Source organism: Ovis canadensis, chromosome 17 (assembly GCF_042477335.2).
Source record: "Ovis canadensis isolate MfBH-ARS-UI-01 breed Bighorn chromosome 17, ARS-UI_OviCan_v2, whole genome shotgun sequence".
Classification (NCBI taxonomy): Eukaryota; Metazoa; Chordata; class Mammalia; order Artiodactyla; family Bovidae; genus Ovis; species Ovis canadensis.
This window is the reverse complement of record NC_091261.1, coordinates 22,229,179-22,252,944: the sequence shown is the minus strand read 5'-3', so window position 1 is coordinate 22,252,944 and position 23,766 is coordinate 22,229,179. Positions and strand designations below refer to the sequence as shown.

At 39.8% G+C, this 23,766-nt stretch overlaps 1 protein-coding gene across 7 annotated transcripts in view; it reads right to left on the bottom strand.

Annotated features, from left to right (window-relative positions):
* SLC10A7 (solute carrier family 10 member 7) overlaps positions 1-23,766 on the bottom strand; it is a 311,030-nt gene that overhangs the window by 151,624 nt on the left and 135,640 nt on the right. For 2 of the 7 annotated variants that reach the window (XM_069556758.1, XM_069556759.1), the window contains one exon: positions 9,657-10,161. The exons of the other annotated variants lie outside the window; for them this stretch is intronic. In XM_069556758.1, the coding sequence (XP_069412859.1) occupies positions 10,147-10,161 (15 nt within the window). In that variant the 3' untranslated portion in view covers positions 9,657-10,146. Of the gene's footprint in view, positions 1-9,656; positions 10,162-23,766 lie in introns of those variants that run through there. 7 annotated transcript variants of the gene reach the window in all.

Genomic DNA, 23,766 nt, shown 5'->3' with positions numbered 1-23,766 from the left:
GGATCCAAAGCTGATACAATCTGGGGGCTCTTCTTTAAGAAAGGAATGCAAAATTATTTCCAGGGAGAGGGGCTAAAAAGTTTAAGCTTCATTAGCTTCTGAGCAAATCTGTCTCTGGTTTTCAGCCATCAGTAATGGGCTTTTGCTAATGACATGATGTAAAACAGAGCAACAAGTATCTGAAACTTAAGTTGGGGCGGAAACATATTTCTCTGAAATTGAATTATAGGAGCTATGTGGACTTTTGTGAAAATGAGCTCCTGAGATACTTGCCTCTCCCAGAAACCTCTAACGTTACCATGCACAGCATCAAGAGAAGGCTCAATGTTAATCACTCATTTCCCCTTTCAATCTGTCTCAATTACTGTTACGGGATGCTTCAATTAGTCATTCTCCTTCTCTCCAGGGACAGGGAGAGATCACAGATAACTCATCCCAAATAGACTTCACAATTTGAATCCCTCCACTCTGCTAAAGAAAAATCTTCACTGGAGACAAGCGAGATTTGCTATCATCCACTCTGTACTCTGTCAATGCCACTGTTTCATCAGACAAAGAGAAGCCGTAAGTCTTCTGGGATGGTGAACCTTCTTTCCCTTCCCCCAGAGGAGTGAGTGCTGTTTCTCTCACACATTCAGCCCAAGACAGCCATAGGCAATTGTTTTTAAAACTGCCCTTGGATGGCCCTTTTCAGAAGGTAGCCCCTGAGACAGACAACCATATTATCAGTCATCTAGACAGCATTTATCCCTTTTTTATGCCTGTTCTCCACCTGTTATAAGAAGACTATTTAGCCCTAGAGTCTAAAATCTGTGAAACAAGGTATTCAATATCTCTTTAAGAAGTATGTATGGTATCAGCGACAGAATGATCTCTGTTCATTTCCAAGGCAAACCATTCATATGATAGTTATCCAAGTCTATGCGCCAACCACTAATGCTGAAGAAGCTGAAGTTGAATGGTTCGGTGAGGAACTACAAGACCTTCTAGAACTAACACCAAAAAAAAAGATGTCCTTTTCATCATAGGGAACTGGAATGCAAAAGTAGGAACTCAAAAGATACCTGAAGTAACAGGCAAGTTTGGCCTTGGTGTACAAAACAAAGTAGGGAAAATGCTAACAGAGTTTTGCCAAGAGAATGCACTGGTCATACAAAACACCCTCTTCCAACACCACAAGAGATGACTCTATACATGGACATCACAATATGTCAACACCAAAATCAGACTGATTACATTCTTTGCAGCCAAAGATGGAAAAGCTCTATACAGTCAGCAAAAACAAGACCAGGAGCTGACTGTGGCTCAGGTCATGAGCTCCTTATTGCAAAATTCAGACTTATGAAGAAAATAGGGAAACCACTAGACCATTAGGGTATGACTTAAATCTCTTACGATTATACAGTGGAAGTGACAAACAGATTCAAGGGATAGATCTGATAAACAGAGTACCTGAACAACTATGGATGGAGGTTCCGGACATTCTATAGGAGGCAGTGATCAACATCACCCCCAAGGAAAAGAAATGCAAAAAAGCAAAATGGTTGTCTGAGGAGCGCTTACAAATAGCTGAGAAAAGAAGAGACACAAAAGGCAAAGGAGAAAAGGAAGGATACATGCATTGAATGCAGAGCTCCAAAGAACAGCAAGGAGAGAGAAGAAAGCCTTCTGCAGTGATCAATGCAAAGAAATAGAGGAAAACAATAGAATGGGAAAGACTAGAGATCCCTTCAAGAAAATTAGAGATGCCAAGGGAACATTTCATGCAAACATGAGCACAATAAAGGACAGAAAGAGTATGGACCTAACAGAAGCAGAAGTTATTAAGAAGAGGTGGCAAGAACACACAGAAGAACTATTAAAAAAAAATCGTAATGACCCAGATAACCATGAAGGTGTGATCACTCACCTAGATCCAGACATCCTGGAGTCCAAAAACAAGTAAGCCTTAGGAAGCGTCACTATGAACAAAGCTAGTGCAGGTAATGGAATTCCAGCTGAGCTATTTCAAATTCTAAAAGATGATGCTGTGAAAGTGCTGCACTCAATATGCCAGCAAATTTGGAAAACTCAGCAGTGGCTACAGGACTGGAAAAGGTCAGTTTTCATTCCAATCTCTAAGAAAGGCAATGCCAAAGAATGTTCAAACTATTGCACAATTGCACTTATCTCACATGCTAGCAAAGTAAGGCTCAAAATTCTGCAAGCCAGGCTTCAGCAGTTTGTGAACCGAGAAATTCCAGGTGTTCACGCTGAATTTAGAAAAGGCAGAGGAACCAGAGATCAAATGACCAACATCAGTTGGATCATAGAAAAAGCAAGGGAGTTCTAGAGAAACATTTATTTCTACTTTATCAACTACGCCAAAGCCTTTGACAGTGTATATCTCCATAAACTGGAAAATTCTAAAAGAGATGGGAATACCACATCACCTTACCTGCCTCATGAGAAGTCTGTATACAGGTCAAGAAGCAACAGTTAGAACCGGACATGGAACAATGGACTGTTTACAAGTTGGAAAAGGAGTACGTCAAGGCTGTATAGTGTCACCCTTATTTAACTTATATGAAGAGTACATCATGCAAAATGCTGGGCTGGATGAAGCACATGTTGGAATCAAGATTGCCAGGAGAAACATCAATAACCTCAGATATACAGATACTGCTGCTGCTGCTGCTGCTGCTAAGTGGCTTCAGTCGTGTCCAACTCTGTGCGACCCCATAGACGGCAGCCCACCAGGCTCCCCCGTCCCTGGGATTCTCCAGGCAAAAACACTGGAGTGGGTTGCTATTTCTTTCTCCAATGCATGAAAGTGAAAAGTGAAAATGAAGTCGCTCAGCTGTGTCTGACTCTTCGAGACCCCATGGACTGCAGCCTACCAGGCTCCTCCATCCATGGGATTTTCCAGGCAAGAGTACTAGAGTGGGTTGCCATTGCCTTCTCCGGATATACAGATGACACCAACCCTATGGCAGAAAGCAAAGAGGAACTAAAAAGCCTACTGATGAAAGTTAAAGAAGAGAGTGAAGAAATTGGTTTAAAATTAAACATTCAAAAAACTAAGATCATGGCATTTGGTCCCATCACTTCTTGGCAAATACACGGGGAAACAATGGAAACAGTGACAGACTTTATTCTTTGGGGCTCCAAAATCACTCTAGATGGTGACTGCAGCCATGAAATTAAAAGATGTTTGCTTTTTGAAAGAAAAGCTATGACCAACCTAGACAGCATATTAAAAAGCAGAGAAACAACTTTGCCAACTAAGGTCTGTTTAGTCAAAGCGATGGTTTTTCCTGTAGTCATGTGTAGATGTGAGAGTTGGATCATAGAAAGCTGAGCACTGAAGAATTGATGCTTTTGAACTATGGTGTTGGAGAAGACTCTGGAGACTCCCTTGGACTGCAAGGAGATCAAACCAGGAAATCGTTAAGGAAATCAGTCCTGCATATTCATTGCAAGGACTGATGCTGAAGGTGAAGCATCTGATTGCTGTATCTGATTGCTGGAATTATACAATGTTTGGAATCTCCATATCATAATCATAATCATAAGAAAAAAGAAAAAAATCAACCTTTTGTAAACAAAAACACACAACTAAGTTGTTTGGGTTCTACGGTTATGATATGGGGATTACAAACACTGTATAACTACAGCAATCAGATAAAATGACATTTATGAATGGATAAAAGTTTTGGTTATGCAGACATTTTGGTAATCATTTATTTTCTGGAGAAGGACTAAATGAGCTCAAGAACTGTGTGTGAAATGGTCTATTTCTGATCAATCATTTCTTCTTCTGTGCTATCACTAAAGATTTACACTATTACAGTACTCATGTCATGCTGTAATTATTGGGATGTCAAAAAGTTTGCTTGGGTTTTCCTATAAGTTCAGTTCAGTTCAGTTCAGTTCAGTCGCTCAGTCGTGTCCGACTCTCCGCGACCCCATGAATAGCAGCATGCCAGGCCTCCCTGTCCATCACCAACTCCCGGAGTTCACTCAGACTCACGTCCATCGAGTCCGTGATGCCATCCAGCCATCTCATCCTTGGTCGTCCCCTTCTCCTCCTGCCCCCAATCTCTCCCAGCATCAGAGTCTTTTCCAATGAGTCAACTCTTCGCATGAGGTGGCCAAAGTACTGGAGCTTCAGCTTTAGCATCATTCCTTCCAAAGAAATCTCAGGGCTGATCTCCTTCAGAATGGACTGGTTGGATCTCCTTGCAGTCCAAGGGACTCTCAAGAGTCTTCTCCAACACCACAGTTCAAAAACATCAATTCTTCAGCGCTCAGCCTTCTTCACAGTCCAACTCTCACATCCATACGTGACCACAGGAAAAACCATAGCCTTGACTAGACGGACCTTAGTCGGTAAAGTAATGTCTCTGCTTTTGAATATGCTATCTAGGTTGGTCGTAACTTTTCTTCCAAGGAGTAAGTGTCTTTTAATTTCATGGCTGCAGTCACCATCTGCAGTGATTTTGGAGCCCCCCCAAAAAACTGTTTCTACTGTTTTGCCATCTATTTCCCATGCAGTGATGGGACCAGATGCCATGATCTTCGTTTTCTGAATGTTGAGCTTTAAGCCAACTTTTTCACTATAAGATCCTATGAAAAACTCAAAAGAAGTTTTCAACCAATCCAGTACTTTTTCTCATGACTGTTACACCCACAGGCTATAAACTCCCAAAGCTGGAGTGCAGGGGGAGCACTGGGACTCTTCATTTTTGTCTCCTTAGTGATGAGTAGAGTGCTGACACATAGTAAGCAGATTTACTGAAATCATGGAATGGATCACAGTAGATGGGGAGATTTCAATATTTTAAAATTGGAATTGGAATTTTGCTCTTCAATTAAACATGAACGGCAGGGAGCCCAATATTTTAGGAATCAATGTGGCATTTTGAAAGTCAAATAGTGAGGCTACTATATAAAAAGCAACCACAAAAGATGTGCTCTACAGAACTCAGCAATGCTAAGTATGGAATGATTCTTTTTTAATACACAGTAAATTTTCTTTCAGAAAAACTTTTCAAAACCTAGAGAGTAAACACATTCCAGATGTTTTAAAAAAATTATATCATTTATTTCAAATTTCTTATAAGAATGATACCTTAAGTCCTGACCTTCCTTTTCATAACATTTGCCTTTTCACACATGAGAAAAATGGAAAGCTAGGGCTTGTGAAACTCTTCCCTATTATAAGCCAAGATACCTCAGGACAGAATTATATCAATATGGAGAGGAGGGAAAGAGGAGGATTAAATCTAATCAATATCAACGAGACTTTCCTTGATATCTTCTCAGCTCTTCTTGGTATCACCTCCTCTTTGCATGGCTCTAATTTCTTTTTGCAAACAGGCCTCGAAAACAATTCAATGTGCAGTTTGTCTCCTTATCTAGTTTGTGCTCCACTCTCTCGTTACACAAGTTAAGTATTTGTACTGTATTAGTGACCATTGTAGCATATGCTTACCATCAGGACTTTAGAAGGTAGAGGGAAGCAATTTAGACAAGATTGGCAAGTTGGTTCAAGCTGATTCTAGGAGACTATTTGATTCTATAATAATACTATTTTATATAATACATACTTATCATTTTGATCCAGGTACTGCTTCAAGTGCTCTGCATATTAAAAAACAAAACTTTCTTTCAACTCCCCATAAGATAGCTTCTACTGTTGTTCTCTATTAAAGCTGAAACACATGAGGCTCAGGACTAACTGACAGCTAATTTCACTAAGATTCAGTCTCAGTCTGCTTTCAGCATCTGCTCTCTGTGAATAATGATGATCATACTGAAGACAACAGCAGAATAACAATAATAGTGATACTTAGTGCTGCTGCTGCTAAGTCGCGTCAGTCATGCCCGACTCTGAGCGACCCCAAGACGGCAGCCCACCAGGCTCCCCCGTCCCTGGGATTCTCCAGGCAAGAACACTGGAGTGGGTTGCCATTTCCTTCTCCAATGCATGAAAGTGAAAAGTGAAAGTGAAGTTGCTCAGTCGTGTCTGACCCTCAGCGACCCCATGGAGTGCAGCCTACCAGGCTCCTCCGTCCATGGGATTTCCCAGGCAAGAGTGCTGGAGTGGGGTGCCATTGGACTTAGGCAGTACTTATTAGGTGCCAGGCATGCTCTAAGTACTCATATGTATTTATTCACTATTGAAGAGTCAACATTAGACTGAAAGTCAGAGAGATCAGAATCCCAGTCTAAGTTCTGGTGCTGATTAACTCTGAAACTTAGGGGAAGTCACCTCAGTCTGTCTGGGTCTCATTTTCCACAGATACACATTGAAGCTACTGTACAGGTGATCTCTGAGGACGAACATCAAATTTATAGTTGGCCTACTCAGAACAGGACAGAAGAGGCCTTTGAGATGAGTGTTGGGGGTACTAGAATGAAATTATATTCTTGCTCTCAAAAAAGTTGTATACTAAGTCAAACAATATCAGTGACTTAAGACCCCAAAGATCTCACATGTTTCAAAACTGCCACTTGGTGGATGAACACAGAATGCAGTACTCCATTTGGCAGTTGCTATGACTGAACTGTGCTCTCCCCCACCCCAAGGTGATATGTTGTGTCCCTAATTCCCACTGGCACAGCATTTGGTGATAGGGACTTTAGGATGTAATTAAGGTTAAATGAGCTCATATATGGTCTTAATAGTGCTAGTGCCTTGCCACAAAGGCAGAGACAGCAGAGATTGCTATACGTCTCTCTCCACCTTGTGTGGGCACCGTGAGGAGGAGGCCATACACAGGCAGGAAGCAGATTCTTCTCGAGGAAGTGAATCAGTCAACACCCTGATTTTTAACTTCCTATCCATTGTGAGGAACACATTTCTGTTGTTTAAGCCACCCAGTCTACAGCATTTTGTTAAAAGCAGCCTAAGCACACTGAGTAATAAAATAAAATTCCCAGAAGCTATAAAGGAAGAGACTGTGAAATCTAATTGCATATTACACAACAAATTTGTATGAAAAAGTACAGTTAAAAGATAAATGAACAAAAGGGTTTACCACACATTATTATTATATAAATAGCTTACAAATCAACACAAATGATTAATGGCTAAATTGGTAAAAAAAAAAAAAAAAGATATGAACATTTTTGTATCTTTTGATGCCTAGCACGATTCCTTGAGAGAAACTCATGGTAAAAAAGCTAATGATTGAAATAAATAATAAACTAATAATAAACTCTCAGGTTTTTTAAAGCACATAAAATACAGATAGATATGCATATATGGATGTATATAGTGATTTAAGGTTAATTTTACATATAGAATTTTATAGGAATATAAAATCAGAATATTGGGTTAAAAAGGAAAAGGTTAGGCAAAAGTTAATGAACACTTTAAAAATGGCTCAACATCACTTATAATTAACAACAAATAAGCAATGCCATAATAAAGAACGGATAGTCAGTTCAGTTCAGTTGCTCAGTTGTTCTCCGACTCTTGGCGACCCCATGAATCGCAGCACGCCAGGCCTCCCTGTCCATCACCAACTCCCGGAGGTCACTCAGATTCACGTCCATCGAGTCAGTGATGCCATCCAGCCATCTCATCCTCTGTCGTCCCCTTCTCCTCCTGCCCCCAATCTCTCCCAGCATCAGAGTCTTTTCCAATGAGTCAATTCTTTGCATGAGGTGGCCAAAGTACTGGAGCTTCAGCTTTAGCATCATTCCTCCCAAAGAAATCCCAGGACTGATCTCCTTCGGAATGGACTGGTTGGATCTCCTTGCAGTCCAAGGGACTCTCAAGAGTCCTCTCCAACACCACAGTTCAAAAGCATCAATTCTTCGGTGCTCAGCCTTCTTCACAGTCCAACTCTCACATCCATACATGACCACAGGAATGGATAAACACACATCTAAACAAGATACTTTCTCTTAACAAACTTACAAGTTGGTAACATCCACTATTGGTGAGCATGTGGTGAACTCCCTCTCACACCGTTGAAAGGAAGGTAAATGATAGAACCTTTTAAGTGAAACATGTATACTATCACGTAAGAAACGGATTGCCACCTACATGTGAAACATGTATACTATCATGTAAAAAACGAATTGCCAGTCTAGGTTCGATACAGGATACAGGATGCTTGGGGCTGGTGCACTGGGATGACCTAGAGAGATGATATGGGGAGGGTAGTGGGATGGGGGTTCAGGGTTGGGAACTCATGTACACGTGTGGTAGATTCATGCCAATGTATGGCAAAACCAATACAGTATTGTAAAGTAAAAAAATAATAATAATAAAGAGAAAAAAATATATATATATATAAACACTTTTTGGCCTAGCAATTCTACTTCTAGGAATTGTTGATAATAATATGCTCCAAAACCCACAAACTAACCAACCAAGATAAATGCATACTAATTCATGGTCAGTTATCATAACAGTAAATAACTAAAAACAACTTTACATATTCATTCAGGGAGAATTATTTAAAGCCATTATGATATACCTTGTCAATGGATTCTTAGGCAGATGTTTAACAGAACATAGGAAGATCGGATTAAGTTAAGGGGAAAAAAAGCAAGGCTCCTGTTTTTATATATTACCATTTGTGTGAATTTTTGAAAGTCCACATGTACGCACATGTGTGTACACACAGATATTATTCTGGTATTGTCACAAATATTTTTCTGGTAGACAACATGAGAAACTTAACAATGACTATCCTGGAGGAAGATAATATGGTCGGGGAGCAGGTGGAGGGGGAGCACTCCTCTCTCCAGGGATGCGTCAGGAACACCTCTTCAGATGCAGAGGACCTCACAGAGCACCTGCTGAGAGTGGGCAGGAGTTCCTGTCCATCCAAAAGGAATACACAGATCCACACAGAATTCGGTCTTCCTGTGGATGTGGAAGCGTGAGATGGCGTGGGACTTGCTCAGTAACAGATGTGCACAGCCTGGAAGTTTAGGGGAATTTCCCCTATGTTGGGTAATCCTTTGACCCTTGAGAGAAGCGGCAGATAAATGCTCTTTCCTTCTGTCTGGAAGGCCAATCCTGAGATATAAATGTGTCTGTAACCTCTTGGTGGGTCAAGGGTATGAAAAAGTCAAGCAATCAGTGATGCTTGATACCAAGCAAAAGTCAGCTTGATAATTGATGCTTCTTCCGTTGCTGCTTCACTCTCATTTTCCCTCGCTCCTGCTTCTCCTCGGTTATGTTTTCTAATATAATGGTAGCACATAGCCTTTGCTTTCTGGGGGTTAAAGATAAGAGGGTTTGCAGATATGAAACCTTGACCTACTATATTCATCTTCCCAACACCAGAGGAATTCATTGAAGGATGAAGCCAACATAGGTGGATGAGGATATACTAATTACAAAGAAAAGGAGCTGGGCTCACTGGATCATGTCAATGCTTGGCAATTCCAGACTCCAGTTTCATGAAACAATACAACTTCTTTCTGTCTCAGTCAAGTAAGTAATTGTATATGCTGTCAATTTCAACTGAAAGTATACTACCTATGTCTTGTTTAATGTTTCAATCATTATTTGTGATTTCTTCCATTACTTTTAATTCCATTTAATTCTACAATGGGAAATAATTGTGGGATGAAACAAATATTTTCTTCTTGGCTTCAAAAAAAAAAAAATCAATCTCTTTCCATAAGAAGAGGCCAGGGAAGGATACTTTCAATAATGGTTTTATTTTGTGTGTGCCAGTAATATATATTTAAGAGTATAATTCTTACAAACAGAGCATTTATTTAAGGAGTCTTTAAACTATGGGTGTATCTTTAATAATTTCGAGGGATCAACCACCCTTCCTGAAAAGACTCCCTTGACGGTATTTAACAATCTGTGTGGCAAACAAGTCAATTAAGCCAGCATTTTCTCCTTTCCGAAGCAGTTTTTCTTCTACAAAAAAACAACACCTGGATCTTTTCTTGCACTCTGTCCTTCTCCTTGTTCCCTCAAATGCAATCAGTTGCATGGCCTGTGGATTCTCTCCCACACTCCTGCTGATCCTCTGGTACAAGCGTTCATGATCTTTCTCTGGATAATGGTAGCGGCAGGAGGAGATGCTGTTCGTTCAGTTTCCTGGATTTCTTCTTATTGTGTTAACTTAGTTGTGGTACTTCTCATGTGTCTTTATTTCAAGCAGTCTGTTCATTCGGTTATGTTAAAACAATCTGTTAGTTAAAACAGATTAGAAGAAGGTTTAAGTGATATGTGTGCGTATGTATACATGGATGGTGTGAAGAAATGAATAGGACCAAAGACATTTGAAGGCATAATCTTATTTATGAGAAATTATTATCTGCTGGCTCTTGAAGGCAAAAGAACAAAATCTGTGAATATCTGTAATTGAATCTTGCTACTGTTTTCTTCCTTTTTCAGAGTGTTTACTTACTGATTCTTCAAACGATTTTTTTTATAGTTTCAAAATGAAAAGATTATAAGTCTTAAAAACTATAAATGTTTAGAGTTTTGCTGAACTTTTAAATGTTACAATGTATAAAGCATTTAATAAATTCTCTCGTGTACATGAAATACATTTGTTTGACCACTCAATTGACTTAAGTGTATTATATGTATTGTATGAACAAGGCAGATAAAGAAGACAAAACATCCCCCCCCAAAAAAAAGAGAGAGAGAGAGATGTTTTCCTGAGTTCTTTTAGTGCCGGATACCTAATATACTCTTCTCTTAGACTCCTAAGGTGATCACAGAAGGTCGGTATTCACATCTCTTTTTTTTCAGATTCATACAATGTGACTACACTCTAAAAATGGGGTGAGCAGGTGGGTGAAGAGTAGCCTCTTTTTACTTTGAATTAAATTTCTCTTCTGAGAGATTGAGCATATTTTTACATATTTATTGGCCATTTCTATAATCTCCTGTGGCATTTCCTGTCATGCTGTCCCCATTTGTTTAACCAGGTAGTTTGTTCTTTGTTTACTGATTATAGGAGTTTCCTATGTATTCTTTTTCCCCCTCAACTTTTAAAAAAATTCAAATCTCCAGAACGGTTCCCGAGAATAGTATAATGAACACCCATACACCCTTCACTTCTATTCACCAATGACCGATTATTAACACTTTGTCAGCTCTCTCTCTCAAACCTCCGTCCCCTAAGTTCCTTCTCGGTTACTTGGGGACTCTGAGACACCGTGACACTTCTCATAAACACTATAGCATCTAGTCTGTGCCTGTTAATACCGTCCACTATCCTGCTCCCTCAAAGAACTTCACTCAAGCACGGTGAACTTTCACCACTTCCTGTATCACACGTTTCCTGTTTTCTTTCCTTGGAATGTCCAAATCTATCGCTCCTTGAAGGCCCAGCCCAAATGTCCTGAGTCCATGCAGCTTTCGCTTCCCAAATTTCCTGGCCTGTGTCTCTTTCGTATCACTTTCTGCTTTCTTCTTGGCACCACAACTGTTTATGTATGCGTTGTATATGCCTCGCATCCTTGAATAGCTCAGGAGCACTTGAGGCCAAAAAGTGTGTCCAAGAGCCAACTGGTGTTTTCACAGAGCTTAGCACAGCTCCTTGCTGATAGGAGGCACTCAACAAATACCTGCAAAATCAACCAGCAAAGCCACTGGACAGATGTTTGTGTATGAGAGAATCAGAGGGGGATCCTGATCCTGTCAGCAACTCATGCTGATTTTCTACAAGTCACTTAACTTTAGTGGGGAGAATACTGATGATAAAATAATAACTTTCTTTTTCAAGAGGAGGCACTTTACATACACTATATCATTTAGTACTTACAACAGCTTTGTGAAGTAGACATTATTACCATATTACAAGTGGAAAGAGAAGTGTATAGAGTAATATGTCCAATCATAGATGACACGTGGGCTCAATGATTTTTTTGTCTTATTGACCTTTGTACGACCCTGTCATCTTACCTATTATATATGTTCAAAAAATGTTTGCAAAATAACTTGCTTAAAACTGGGGGATTTCTTCAAGGAGAAAACTGTTTTCTTTCTTTTCTCTTTATTGCATCTATACGAGAGGATGGATATTAGCTGGATCTACGTCATCTCATAACTTAGGCAAATCAGACCATCAACCTGCATGCCTTAAATGTATACAGTGATATCTGTCAATTATTTTTAAATAAAACTAGGGGAAAAAAACTAAACTAAATAAATTAGGTGTTTCTTTGTGCCTGCTTGGAATTTTAGAAATTCAATGATTAATGCTATTTAGCCACAGAAAAGGAAAAAAAAAACAAACCCATACAGATAATTAAAGAAAAGCTGAAACTTTCTGTTATACACAGGAAGTGACACATTAATCTTTGGGACTCTATAATTGGTTTGGCTTTAACTTCCTGATTTATCATGAACAGCAGCAACGCATAAAGAGGTGCATGCTTGAAACATGCCACATTAAGGGGCTTTTTCTTTGGGGTCTGGTGATGAGCTAGGCAATTTTAGCTCTGCTTTTATACTTGGCAGTTCCACCACAATGCCTCACCTGGGCATCAGTGATTTCACTATTAAACTCTCCTAGAAGCTGATCTCCTGACCTTGGACAATGCTCAGGCCAAGAGTCCAGTGTCAGGCCCCTCTGTCACCAAACAGAGGATATGGTGCTATTTTTCACAGGACTGAGAGTCAGTGGCCAGGTACAATCTTTCTGGTTGATTAGGGATGTGGAACCTCAAATAACTGGGCTACAGTTCTCTTAAATTCGGATGCCAAAAACTGATAGGCTTTGCTCTTCAAATGAATAAAGAAAAGAAGTTAGTGCATAGAACAATCTGTGTCAAATTTTATTTCCCTGAATTAATGTCTTTGAAACTATGGCTATGTTTTAGCTTTGAATATATTTATAGGCTTAATAAGCTCTATTAACTCTTTTAAGAGCAGTAAGTAGCCAAGACAAATAGCAGACCAACACCTTCAGCGAGAACGTCAGTGTCCTTTTCCTGCCTCGCAGTCTTCATGGCCAAGGTCAGAAGACCAGCTTCTAACAAAGTGGGGGGCAGGAGAGGGGGAAGCCAATGGCTGATGTATAGATACCAACTCCAGATTTGGAATTAGGAAGCCTGCTGTGATGGCCTCCTGGCTCTGAGAGCCTGGGCACGTCACTTGCTTGGTCTCTAACACTTGGGGTCCTCAGCAAAAAATTCCTTCCTGGGGCAACTGACAGCATTTCTGACTGCGGGTGTAGAAGCACGTAGCACTGTTGCTTAGCTTAACAAACGCTTGATAAATGTTAGTTTTAACCTTTTATACAGTTTGTTATAGATATCTTAGATTCTCTGTTTGAAGGATGACTTGTACTTTGTACCTTGTCCAGAGCAACCAACCAATGAAAGTGTGTGTCCAGTGAATGAATAAATGGATGCATGTGTACGCTAAACACCTTCAGCTGCATCTGACTCTTTGCGATTCTATGGACCATAGAATGCTCCTCTGTGCACGGGATTCTCCAGACAAGAATAATGGAGTGGGTTGCCATGCCCTCCTCCAGAGGATCTTCCTGACCCAGGGATTGAACCCACATCTCTTACGTTTCCTGTATTAACATGAGGGTTCTTTACCAGTAGCACCACCTGGAAAGCCGGAATAAATGAATTCATGACTGAAAAATACGATCTTTGGTTATAAACATACTCATTCACAAGAAACTGTATTAAAACTGATGAAAGGCAATTGTAATGTTTCATGGTTTCAAAAACTGACAGTATTGCTAAAGCTAGCACTTATTACAGAGAAGGCGATGGCACCCCACTCCAGTACTCTTGCCTGGAGAGTCCCATGGACAGAGGAGCCTGGTAGGCTGCAGTCCATGGGATCACTAAGAGTCGGACACGACTGAGCGACTTCCCTTTCACTTTTCACTTTCATGCATTAGAGAAGGAAATGGCAATCCACTCCAGTGTTCTTGCCTGGAGAATCCCAGGGATGGGGGAGCCTGGTGGGCTGCCGTCTATGGGGTTGCACAGAGTCAGACACAACTGAAGTGATTTAGCAGCAGCAGCAGCAGCAGCAGCAGCAGCAGCAGCACTTTTTAAGGGCTTAAAGCACGTTAGCTTTGGGGAGTTGTAGGGTAAGGATTTAGTATATGTAAAAGATAGTCATTTAAATCAGAATCCTAGAGCTGGGAATGTGCTGAGTACAAAGCACCAAGAAAACATGAGCCATTTTCCCTTTCAACTTTATCAGTTATACTACTTGCAAGTTATTTAAATTTACTGGGTTTAAACTTGTGCGCATTGCAAATACGTTTTGCTTTTAATTCTAGCTTCAGATTTAGCAGACATAAAGATAGAAAATTCAAAATGCAAACAACTTGAAACAATGGAAATGGTATACAATATAGAACATAAAAGCAAGAAGGGTTGTGGGAGAAACTAATGCCCAGAACAACTTGAAACGAGAAGAGAAATAGACAAAGCCTGATGTATCTTCATTAAGGAGAGAGACAGACACTGCAGCTAGAAAGGCAGTATCATACTACTAGCTAAATGTTGATGTGTTACGTAATTAAAATTTCTAATTGTTTGCGAAAGATGACATATACAAAATACGTCATCCTGCCTTGTAAAGAAAATTTCTGCCTTGCTCAAAAAAGGGCAAGTAGACCGTAGAAACTCATGTCCTTAGTACAATTAGTAATTATCTCGATTTTTGTCTTTATTGTAATTCTCATATCCATATTAATATAAAGGATACCGGAACTTTTAAATACTAGTCCCTCCAATTTGAACACTGCAAATGTGTAAAGAGGAAAACAATGTCAGGTATCCATTTGTGACTGTGCAAATCAATGTCTCTAAAAAGAGCAGTCTGGACTATGGGTTATTCTTGTTACTAAAAAGGAAACAGCCAGTGTGACCATCACCAAGGAAAAAAAAGCGCAAAGTACAAACACTGCTAAAAGCAAACGGAATCTTGAACTCTTTGACCTAATTTCAGTTAAGAAAGAAAAGTGTCCCTTGGTTTAGAGCCCGCTTATATCTTTGGGGCCTTGGAGTTGAATTTCATTGAGTAACTGGTCAGTGGTTGGGGCTGAGCTACACAAAAGGCAGATGAAGCCTTTCCTTCTGAAAGTCAATACGTCTTCTCTTAAGGTCCCCAAACATCCCTAACTCTAATCAGTAACTGTCATTAAAAGCTCTCATTATGCGAAGTGAGTGTACTTAGAGCATCTTGCCCTCACAGGGTGTACTGCACAGAGAAGGTTGGAAAGGTTCATAAATTAGTGCCAATTCACTCTGCCCGTGTCTACTGTGCATTCTGCTGTGACAGAGAGAGAGAAAAAAATCGTACTTACACACATTAAGGCAAAAGCCCACTGGCCCCTTACAAAATTAGTCTCAACTAACCACAGTGGTTTTTTGAGGGACTCCCTATTTCATTATGTGTCTCAGAAATAAAAGAGATAAAGTTTGCTGCCATCAATAATGCTGAACATAACTGCTGAATCCTGCACATTCCAGGAAATTAATTATTCAAAATCTTGTGGGAATTTTGTCATGGTGGAGAAACGACTTCTCTGCAAATGGAGCTCAGGGAATGCTCAGAATGATCGAGTCCTATATGTGTCCGCAACTGCAGTGCTCATCATGATGAGGAAGACACAGCATTCTTCTGTATGTCTACAATTTCTGAAAACTTGGCATCTACATTATAAAATTGTTATGCACAACATAACACATTCACAGTCTCTTATGGAGAATCCTCATAACACGTCATCATATGTTATAGATTAAAGGGATTGGTAATTATATTTTCTCTTCCTCATCCCTTACACATGTATGTCACAACTGAAAAGAGATTAAAATTGAATGGTTAGAGGCAGAAGATGGAGAAAAAATACACTGGGATCTCTTTATTTTGGGAGATAGAATGGATGTGTGCATACACAGATGTGTGTGTCTGCATACATGTATGTATGTACACACACACACACACACACACACACACACATAGTGGCACCGAAGAAGATTCCTGAGAGTCCCTTGGACTGCAAGGAGAGCCAACCAGTCCATCCTAAAGGAAATCAACCTTGAATATTCACTGGCAGGACTGATGCTGAAACTGAAGCTCCAATACTTTGGCCACCTGATGCAGAGAGCTGACTCACTGCAAAAGACCCTGAAGCTGGGAAAGACTGAGGCAAAAGGAGAAGGGGGTGGCAGAGAATTGAGATGGTTAGACAGCATCATCAACGCAATGGACATGAATTTTAGAAAGCTCCAGGAGGACAGACGACTCTAATGTGCTACAGTCCATGGGTTGCAAAGAGTTGGACGCAACTTAGTGACTGAACAAGATACATATACACACACATAACATGCTCATATGTATATAGTCATACATGTACACAGTCATATAACCATGAACCTCAGATTTACTGAAAACCTGGAAATTGACAATGCCATCACTGACTTTTATCCCAGGGATCAATACCCAAGAAAGGAATACTAGCGTAAATATTCAGTATTCCCCCAAAAGGTCTCTTTAGAGATGAGCCAAACTCTCAATCCTTGATGAAAGATTTCAAAGCATTCTCAATACTTGAGCCAGAGCAATCTTTCTAAAACTCAAATCTAATTATGTCATTCCCCTGTGGAAATTCTTCCTATTGCCCTTAGAATAAAGCCCTAAATCCTCTTTAACAAGGCCCATGAGACCCTGTGTGATCCAGCCACCCCAGCCTACCTCAGCCTCATCACAAGCCATTCTTCACTTCACTTTCTGAGTTCCGGCACAATGACTTTCTTTTGGCTCTTTGGAACTACTGCACAACCTGGGGGAAATACAGCTGACATTTTACAATAACTATAAATGGAGTATAACCTTTACAAATTGTAAATCACTATATTGTATACCTATAACTTACATAATATTGTACAGCAACTACATGTCAATAAAAACAGGTAAATAAATAAATCACATTAAAAATTGTATTATGATTACAGTAAAATTGTCTCAAAGACCTACAGAAGATCTACCTCAATGAACATAACTAATCCTAGCATCTAAACATGCTCTTCCCAGGTGGCTCAGTGGTAAAGAATCTGCCTGCCAACGCAGGAGACTAAACAGTCAGTATTACTCATGCTATGCCTGAAAATCTATTCAGAATAACTGCAAATTTTCTTGAACTTAATATGAAAGGCCAGAATCAATGTCTATGGGTCTGTGTCAAGGTCAGTCGCAGATTCCAAATTCTCATAATCCATGGTTATGACATGAACAAAAACCTGACTTAAATATTAGTTTCAATATTTTTCCTCATTAAGTCTTTCATCTCCCAGCACTGCAGCTGAAAAGCAAAATAAATAGGTCTTCTTCCATAGTCTTCCTTTCTATCTTTCTGTAACAAAGTGTTAATGATTATCGACATGGCCAAAGCCATGAGACAGTTTGCTATAATAAAAAATTCAAGGAGTACAAACACCATACCTTTAATCACACATTATAAAGGCTAATTATACTAGGCCAGCATTTATATGAGGACACCAAGACAAAAAACTGTCACTATGCTTTTAACAATACGCCTACTTAGAGAGCCTGCATTGGCTCACAGAGTAAATAAATATAAACCACATGAGCAACTAAAAATATGGAGGACCTGGGAAAGATGCAAAGACATGTCCCTTCTACATCCTTTTTTGCATCCGTGTTTCCGTGGGATCACATTCCTTCATATTCTCATTCCTATGAGTGTAAAGTGAACAATCTATATTTTTTAAAAAACGTCTTTTTTAGACATCCAAGAACTTTGTTCAGCTATCAGAATTGTCTAAGGCAAATAGCCTTCTCTCAGGAAGACTTCCCTGACTATTTCTATCCCACCCACAAAATCTCTGAGCTCTCACTCCTTGTTACCATGTCACATGCCCCTCAGTTACATGCTTCCTTGTTAAGCTGTACAGTTTCTACTCTCTCGATCTTCATATATTCATGTGTACATGTATCCTCCTTTACAGCAGCAGCTCATTTGGGGTAGGTTTTTCACATGATTAAAATCGGCCCGGCTTTCCCCAAGCACTAGTCATAATGAATGCACAAAAACGATAGGACAATTCACTTCACAAGTAACTGAACGTGGCTGCTGTGTGTGCAGTGGATTCAGGTGCTAGTGTGTATTTGCTCCAACATATACTAGCATCAGATATGAGGTAACAACCTACTAAAATGTTGTGACTAACAGTGAAAAATCAAAACAATGTGTATATGGATAGCTAGGGAGCTAGTTAGAGGACTACCCTGCTAAAGGAGCATTTCTCCTTTGGTTAGTCAATATTTCAACGTATGTTCTGTCCCCAAAGGTTGCCCCCACACTGTACGTGTAGATAACCATATATGCCATTTGTTTTTCTTTGCTCAATTTGGACTTTATAGAACTTAATATTCACAAAAATATATAAGAGATCCTCATAAAAGTAAGCCAAGTTGGCCCTGAATTCCAGACACAGATCATACTCTTTGCCTCACATCATGGATTCTTCTTATCATAGGTCAATTTACAGGCTTTTTCCTCCCTCTCTACATTCTTTCAATATTAATTATTCTTTTTTCTCTCTAGTCCAGATCTACTAGCCAACAGGTTAATCATGTCTATCTGAAGAGAACTGATAAGGTAAGTAGACTCTGGTATCGTTGGATATTTTACACCCCAGTTTATTCACCCTGTTTAATCCAGTTCTTTGGAGGCAAAAGGGGGACCATTATATTGTTTTAAATAAAGAGATAACTAATGAATCCAAAGTAATTCAAAGGGCTGAGAATCTTGAAAGACACACAGACAGTGGTAGAAAAGCCTGTTTCAATGGAGGGGGTGAATGAAATATATAATTTCTCTCCAGTGATGGATATTCTACCCAAAGCTTTAAAGAAAATGCAATATTTCATGCATTATGGTATGAAAGTCAAAAGCTCATGAAAGTAGAAAAGGTTGATACTTTTAGATTACATTACTCTAAATAAAGAAGGAATTGGTGCTGACACCACCTTAAATATACTGCATATTGACATGCTTTTGAAGGAATTATAGTTGTGTGGCACAAGTCAAAATCAAATTATGTTCAATCAGCTGCAGCATATTTTTTAAAAATAAAAACATATTAGGAGAGAAATATATGAAAAGGTCTTTATCAACTTTGCTTTCTATGTATCGAATTTTTAAATCCCTTATTTGCAAGCAAAAAATATGTACATTGGTGAAATTATGGGATTATGCATATATTCATAGAAAAAGTACTTTCACACAAACACACACACACACACATTTCAGTCCACCACCTTCTCAAAAGTTCACCAAGAGTAAAAAAGCAGGAAGGTATCTACTCCTTTAGAATTCAGTACTAAATGTTTAAACCCATAAAAGGAAAAGTCCCTGAGATTTACACATAAAGAACAATGGGAAAAGTGAGAAAAATAAGAGAATTAAGTCAAACATTCTGTAAAATGAATTCAGACTTTAGGGTTTTACAGGGCATTAATCTAATATATGCCAAATTAGATTTTCAAATTCCATAATATTTGATTTCTTTTCTAAAACTGGTTTACCCTCAATCCCAGAAGTTTTTCTTTCAAAGAAAAACTGCAATTCTGAGATTTCTATTCAACTAGGAGCTCTACTGTTGATTTTTTAAGTATTTATGAATCATATTTATGATTTTACCTTCTCTAAACATTATTTTTGACTTTAATAAAGTTAAGACAGATGTAAGAACTAAAAGATGGCTTAATGTGGATCAAATAACAACATTCATTTAAAAACCAGGCGACCTGTACACTATTTGTCAACTGAAATAATGTCACAAAAGTTTTCAGACATCTGGAAGTTTCTTCCAACTTAACAATTCCAGCAACAACAAAGAAATCCAAGCATTTCAGGATAAGATAGAGCTGCTTTCAGAACACAATTCCCCAAATATATACAAATCGACCACAGGTAACTTTTCTGCTTTTGCTGTGGGACTATAACCTTTAGCTTGAAAAATCCATGACTATGTTCTAGTCTGCACCAGGAAGAATTTGCACAGCAGTCTGAGATTTTTAGCAACTGGGCAGCTTGAGCTTTCCTTCACAGGCTGCTTAGCAGGGTTTTTCACCAATATCACTCCTCAACAGCCAAGTCTCAAAGTGAGATTGCCCAAGAGAAGTCCTTCAGTTTGTCCTGGCCTCTCATGCTGACGTGGTATTAAGATGTAAATCTGTGGGTTGTTCAAGAGCAAATGAGGACTTCCCTGGTGGTCCAGTGGCTAAGACTCTGGGCTCCCAAATTAGGGATCTCAGGTTCGATTCCTGGCCTGGGAACTATATCCCACATGCCACAACTAAAGAACCTGCATGCTGCAACAAAGATCCCATCTGCGGTAACTCAGAGCCATTACAGCTGAAGAGATAAATAATTTCTTTTTTAAAAAAGGGTGAATAAAAGATTGCAGCAGGATACTCAAGGATGTTATCCCTGTACAGTTGAATAATCTGGGGTAAACAGAAGAGTGGAGAAACACCTTTACAGATTCTCTGGAGTATGATTTAAGGATACAAACCAGAGTGGAAACTAAAAGAAGAAACTGCAAAAAGCAATAACAAAAGAAGTTGTTCACTTGGGGTGGAGGCTCTGGGGACCAGAGTTTAAGAGGCAGAGTTGTGAAGCACAGTGAGCTCTTCAGGCAGTCCACATGTGTGTAATGGCACAGGTGTTCAAAGCGTTACTGACAGAACGTTGGCATTTTCTTCAATAGCATGTAATCAGAGCACTCTGAGATTTCTGAAGATATGTGGAAATGTGTGGGCATAAGCAAACACCTGTGAGCAACTCTCGTGGAGTCTTCTGCTAGACCCCTTCAACCAAAAAGAGAAAAAGATTCCGTACTGAAAAAAGAAGAGTTAAATCTCTTTAACGTAAGTCAGTGTCCTTACAATTCCATGTTTATTCCAGGGATGAAATATCAAGATACAAGAACGAGCCACATGAACACTGGTCATAGTTTAATGACACTTATACGCACACACAATGAGCACATAGAATGAATGTGTGATATCTACTACAGCTTACCTATTTGGTTGTCTTTCTAGCTCAAGCACAGTAAGAGAAGGAGTATCAAAAAGGTTCTTCATCACAAAAGAAGTCAAAGAAGACAAATGAAGATCAAGAAAATCAGAAACTCCGAAGGAGAATCTACATGAGATGACATTGTAACAACAGTGGAACCGTCCTTTTAAGAAAAGTAGACAAGTCTTGGACCAGAGATCAGGAAGCCCTTTAATTTGATGTAATAAGAATCAGCTTTATGGACCACTGCATGCTGGACTTACTCTCCTTCAGAAACAAATCTCTGGGTGATGGCTAAAGACAAGAAGGATGAATTGTGGCCTTAGAAAGGGTTTTTGTGGACAGAAACAAGGGCAAGTCTACCCTGAAGGAGAAAAGAAGGGAGAGAAAAAATAGCCAAGGTGGGAAAAGGGAAAACTTGCCTGTGAATATGTATCACAGACAGATTACTAACTAGGAAAACTTGCAAATCCCCAGACTTTTTGTTCTACCCTGAGTCCAGGAAAATGGTTCATTTATTCTACAGCTATTTGACCCAGTCTAGGTGCCAGGTACTATACAGACAGTAGCAATATTAGAATGAAAAAGGCAGGCAAGGACTCTCCTCTCTCAGAGCTTATACTTTAATGGGGATTGTCACACAACAGATACATTAACAAAATAACTTTGATAACGATAACAGCCTTGAAGAAAACAACACAGGCTGGTGTGATAGAAAGTACTGGGGAGGCACTCAGGGGAGGTCATGGAGGAGGTGCCGTGTGAAGTGACATCCGAGTGACAAGAAGGATACGATCCAGTGAAGACTGGAGGAAAGGATGTTCCAGAGAGAGGGCATGGCTAACATTAATAATACTAAGTATTACTAATATTAATAATACAAAAGTCCTAAGGAAAAACAGGTTTGCTGTGTTGCTGAAGTGTGGTGAGCATGGGGTATAGTATAAGATGGGGCTGAGGAAGAAAGCAGGGCTAGGTATTAGGACCTTATGGTTGGAGTAAGGTGTCTAGCTTTTATCCTAAGGGCAACAGAAGACACCAGAGACGTCTTAAAAACAGGGAAGAGCTAGGAAAGAGCATGGTGACACAATGTAAGTTTTATATTCTGAAAGGATTACTTTAGCTGATATGTGAAATAAAAACTTTAAGAGATTAGAGTAGAAACAGGGGGATCAATTAGGGCATAACTGTTCACTTTTACTTTTCACTTTGATGCACTGGAGAAGGAAATGGCAACCCACTCCAGTATTCTTGCCTGGAGAATCCCAGGGACAGGGGAGCCTGGTGGGCTGCCGTCTATGGGGTTGCACAGAGTCGGACACGACTGAAGTGACTTAGCAGCAGCAGCAGCCCTAACAAGCAAGAGTTGATGGCATCTTGCATTTGGGTAGTGAAATGGCAATCCACTCCAGTACTATTGCCTGGAAAATCCCATGGACAGAGGAGCCTGGTAGGCTACAGTCCATGGGGTCGCAAAGAGTCGGACATGACTGAGGGACTTCACTTCACAGTAAAGACAAAGAGAAGATAATGAATTCAAGATATATTTAGAAGGTAGATCCAATAGGACATGCTGATGACTTAGATATAGAGAGAAGGAAGTGGTGAAAAGAGAGAAGTCTAGAAAAACTTTTAAATTCAAATAATGGTTAGAGCAGCTTCACAGGTGGCTCAGTGGTAAAGAATCCACCTGCCAATGCAGGAGACGCAGGTTCCCTACAGTCCATGGGATTGTAGTCGGACATGACTGAGCAACTGAACATGCAATGCAATGCTGCTGAGTTGCTTCAGTCATGTCCAACTCTGTGTGACCCCAAGGGCAGCAGCCTGCCAGGCTCCTCTCTCCATGGGGTTCTCTAGGCAAGAGTACTGGAGTGGATTGCCAAGCCCTCCTCCAGGGCATCTTCCCAATCTAGGGACTGAACCCACGTCTCCCACACTGCAGGCAGATTATTTACCATCTGAGCCACCAGGTAAGCAACATATAATGGTTAGAGCCATTTACTGAAATGAGAAAGATTAGGGGAGAAGCATTTTAAGGATGGGGGGAGGTCAAGAATTTAATTTTGCATATGGTCAACCTGAGATGCTTATTAGACATCCAAGATATGACACCAAATAGACAATTTGATGTATGAGTCTGGCATTTGAGGAAGAAGTTGGTGCTGAAGATATCAGTTTGGAAGCAGATGCATTTTGATGTTCCATAAAACCATGGGATTGGATAACTTTCCAAGGGAGACAAAGCAAAGAGCAGAACCTGCCACGAAGCCCTGAGACACTCTAACATTCAGAAGTTAAGCAGAGCAGAGAACCCACATAAAAGGAGCACAAAATATCTGGGATGGGAAGCAGGATCTTGAGTCATTTTTTGAGTGACTGATACAAAAAATACTTGAAACGTTTATTAAACATCTGCTAGATGAGGATGCCTACTGTGGCAGGAATCAGAAGAGAACTAAGGACATGGACTTGAAATCAAAACTATTAATGCAATGAGGTAACATCTCACAACTGTCAGGATGCCCATCAACAAAAAGTCTACAAACGATAAATGCTGGAAAGGGTGTGGGGAAAAGGGAACCTTCCTCCACCGTTGGTGGGAATATAAATTGGTACTGCCGCTATGGAGAACAGCATGGGGATTCCTTAAGAAACTAAAAATAGAGCTACCACATGATCCAATACTCCCACTCCTAGGCATCTATCCATAGAAAATTCTAATTTAAAAAGATACATGCACCCC